Raw genomic sequence first — 3,978 nt, forward strand, 5'->3', positions numbered from 1 at the left:
CACACACACACACACACACACACACACACACACACACTCAAAATAAATGTATGAATGAGTGTTGTAGTTTTTATTAACAGTCTGAAAGTGCTGCTCAACATTTCCCTTCTTCGGAATAGTGATGGTAGATTGGTAGATCAAGCAAACGCACTTCGAATATAATGTTGCAAAAAAAAAAGTTCTTCCCCCATTCAGCATGGAATGTTTTCGCTACATTTCCGGTTTCTTACTTGATTCGGCTCCCACCCTCATTTCATACCCTTTAGTAGAAATTAATTCGAAGGCTGACAAGGTAGTCTGCTCACTAGAGTTTTGCAGTAGGTCGTGCTGTTGACTGTGCATGTTTGGTGACTCGTGTGTCAGAAAAGACAAGATCTCAGACTGGCTGCCCTGCATGTCAATCAAGTAGCAAATGCCATAGGGAGGATGGATGATAGGCTACTGATTGTCACTTTTGGCTTTTCCCGTTAGGGGTTGCCACAGCGAGTCCTCACACTGACCATTTGCATGTTAATATTTGGTACGTGTTTTACGTTGGATACATCTAATTTATTTTTGAATGCACGCGATCTACCAACACTACCTTTGCGATCGACCGGTCAATCGCGATCGATGTATTGGGCACCCCTGAATTAGAGTTTTACATTCAGCCCTGCTGTTCATGATACAGCCTGTTTCCCATCTGTCAACAATATCTGACAATTTATTTAATAGCACATCAATCAGATCAATGTCCTTCAAACATTTATTTAAAATAATTAGTTAACATTTCATTGTTACATAATGCAAAACCGTTTAATATCAGGTATCATATATGACATTGTTTATGAGCAGCTGCTCATTTACACAATATACTTGCACACTTAAAAATATCAGCCAATGAAGGCTTCATTGTCATAACATCATTATGAACAACATGTACGTTCCCACTAAAGAGAAAAACATTATGCAGATCACACATCTGCCATTTGCTGGCATCATTATGAATGATAGAAGAGGGTAATAACATTTCTTTGCTCATCTTGAATGCCACAAGAAACATAACACCTTAATATAACTGTGTAGTTGCACACAAAACAAAATAAGGGCACAAATGAGGGCACTTCAAACTTTTGTGAAGACAAATGAAAACCATGCTTATCAAAAAGTCCTTCATTAGTTTCTCTGCTCTTTGACAATAAATGAGCCTAGAGTTCAGACATATATGCACTGTTGAAATTAACCAACACATATTTTCCTGGCATCATAGGTCTTAAAAGGTAACCACACCCCAACCCCACAGTTTGTATAAAGCATGACACCCCCTGATGAAAGCCAAGTACCCGTTCACTTCATTTGGAATTCATGTTTGATTACTTGTACTGGTTCCACTTGTAATAGTGCTTCTCATTTGTACTCTATTCTAGCCATTCAAAGATGCAATAAAGTAACTCATAGAACAGAATGGATTGCATTAAAACAATCTCTTAAAAGAATTTCTTGTCATTTTCAGACTCTGTAACAGATGTGAAAACAGTCAGAAGGCTGTAGAAGAATGATGACCCTCCTTCACTCCTTATTCTTTAATCTGAAGTAAGGTGATAGATAATACAGTATGATTCCTTAGACTCTGTGAATATAGCAAACCTTTTGCGAGATGTTTATATTGATTGATGACATTTTTGGGGATTTCAGTTTGCTGCTACAGCGGAGAATGGGAGAACAGAAAAGCAATTATTAGCAGCCACATGTCGGACTTGTCTGCGGCCAGTTTCATTAAAAGATACTATAGTTTCAGTTATCCATAAAAAACACCTTATGTCTTATGCTTACCTTGCATCAGTGATTGATGGAGTGCTATGGCATGGTTAGAAGTAGTACTGGGGGAAGCGGTGGTGTTAGCAGTAGTGGAATTCGTATACGTGACAGTGGCGTTAGGATTTGACAGGTCCACCGGAGCGGTCCTCACTTGGGATTTGGCTGGTCCCAAATCACCATTAGCTGAGAGAACAAGCAAAAATCAATGAGATCGCTGATGTGTTTTTAGCACATAGACCATCTACATATGGTGTAGATGTGAATATGTATCTTTAATGTGTTAGCCTACCGCTGTTATAAGTTCCATTGGCGACTCCCATTGACAAAGAGGTTGCTGTTGCTCTAGCAGCTGAGGCTGGTACAGTGGCCACAAAGCTGCACTGGATTTTGTCTCCATTGACACTGCCCTTCACAGAGTTGACATTCAGCTGTAGAGCAAAGACAGGTGACAATGAGCTCCCACTGGTCTGTTTTTGTAATAAATATGTATATATCCTTGAGATAGTGATGGCTTGAATTAATGTTTGCCTTGAACTTTCTTGAATATCATGTTCAAAAAGACTGCATTCATAACTTTGTGCACTCCATTAAATGTTAAGTCTCTGTTTCGAATTGTAGGTCAAAAATGGCATTTAGTTATAGATATAAAAGTCATTTTCATCACCAAATAATATCCTCTGAAATTACTGCAGTTCAGAGCTGAATTACACAAATCTGTGTATTATACGACAGTACTGGTTAACAGGTTTGATGAGCATGTCATGCAGCTGCTATGGAATCTCTATGTTCTTTGAGTTTCCTTTTTTGTGAAAAATACAACAAATGAAAAGCGTGCCAGTCGGCAGGGAAAGTGGGCTCCAACAGACACATAAATAAATATATGTTCACACAGCTCTATCCCCAGCACTAGTCTGAGGCAAGTACAACTCACATTCTGCTTCACCAGCGTGCCATCACTCTGGAGGAGAGCGCTGAAGAATTTAACTTTACCGTTGTTGTTTGCACAGATGTAGGTGGACTCGTTATTTCCCTGTGATGCAAAACCAGAAACCGTACTTTTTAAGTGTTGACGCAGATGACTTCAAACAAAGGATTTGTTAGAAGTGAGTACTTTAATTTGTGAGTGAGTAATAGAACTGGACATACTGGTGAGGCGGTAGTTGCCAAGATGGCAGCGATGTAGCCTTTTGAGATTCCTGAGAGCCCAAAACCATAGTTCAGACCACTTTGCGACTGGGCAGAAAGAAAGTAACACGATCCTGTTGTGGAGGGGTCACACCCATCGGGCAAAGCCGCACAGAGTTGTTTTTTCCGACACTCTGCATTTGAAATAGTTTCCTGTAAGGAAGACATTTAAGTGGACAGGATTATGTCGACTTTTATGACATTCAACACAAACCAATAAAAATACTGTTCTTTGGCAACACTTACATTTAGAGTTGTCACGGTGTCGTTAAATGCCAGTGGGGGAGCTGTGGTGGTGGTGGCGTTTGCTGATGCACTGGTGGAGTTAGCTGGTGCGGGTGCACTGGTGGTGTTTGCCGATGCGCTGGTGGCGTTTGACGATGCGCTGGTGGCGTTTGCCATTGCGCTGGAGGCGTTTGACGATGCGCTGGTGGTGTTTGCCGATGCACTGGTGGCGTTTGATGATGCACTGGTGGCGTTTGACGATGCGCTGGTGGCGTTTGATGATGCGCTGGTGGCGTTAGCTGATTCAGTGCTGTTTACTGCTGTTGTGGCTTGTGCTTCTGTAATGCCTGGTAAGAAGCTTCCTGTTACAGCTGCCACAAACAGCGCAGTGAAAAAGGTATTTAGAGATGAAATATGACTAAAGCGCTAAAATTAAAATGACTACATTACTAAAAAAAAAATCTATAACCATAATCTATAACTGCATTCCACACATTTTCCAAACATCTAGAGGTAAGCTACTCTCATTGGGGGTTATGGGGTGAACATGCAGTTGATATTATTAAACAAGAACCATATTTAATCATAGCACCTTTTAAGTAAATTTGGTTTGAGGTTTAACATAGAACACAATTTGAAAACCAAGACCTACTTTAATAAAATGAATCATTAAAATGTTGGGATTTACAGTAAGAAAAATATGTAAAGCAATAATTTAATAATGTTCAACATTAATGCATTTTTATCAGTACAGACAAGCACATGTACATC

The 3,978-nt window shown here is 40.0% G+C and overlaps 1 protein-coding gene across 1 annotated transcript; it reads right to left on the bottom strand.

Annotated features, from left to right (window-relative positions):
* Window positions 1-1,723: 1,723 nt before the first annotated feature.
* Window positions 1,724-3,576, bottom strand: LOC109952883 (putative ferric-chelate reductase 1). The gene is made up of 5 exons (XM_020588193.1): window positions 3,229-3,576; window positions 2,944-3,135; window positions 2,729-2,827; window positions 2,087-2,225; window positions 1,724-1,980 (listed from the first exon to the last, which is right to left on the bottom strand). Exons 1-5 carry the CDS (start codon window positions 3,382-3,384, stop codon window positions 1,796-1,798), a joined length of 771 nt encoding a protein of 256 aa, XP_020443849.1. The 5' UTR covers window positions 3,385-3,576; the 3' UTR covers window positions 1,724-1,795.
* Between the last annotated feature and the right edge of the window lie 402 nt (window positions 3,577-3,978).

The sequence above is a fragment of the Monopterus albus genome, unplaced genomic scaffold, assembly GCF_001952655.1.
Source record: "Monopterus albus unplaced genomic scaffold, M_albus_1.0 scaffold510.1, whole genome shotgun sequence".
Taxonomy (NCBI): Eukaryota; Metazoa; Chordata; class Actinopteri; order Synbranchiformes; family Synbranchidae; genus Monopterus; species Monopterus albus.

Coding starts and splice junctions, on each gene's coding strand:
- LOC109952883 (XM_020588193.1), bottom strand. CDS start 3,384: ATGGCAAACGCCACCAGCGCATCGTCAAACGCCACCAGCGCATCGGCA. Junction 2,828..2,943: donor TGGCAACTACCGCCTCACCA/GTATGTCCAGTT, acceptor TTTGCATCACAG/GGAAATAACGAGTCCACCTA. Junction 1,981..2,086: donor CAATGGAACTTATAACAGCG/GTAGGCTAACAC, acceptor TTGTTCTCTCAG/CTAATGGTGATTTGGGACCA.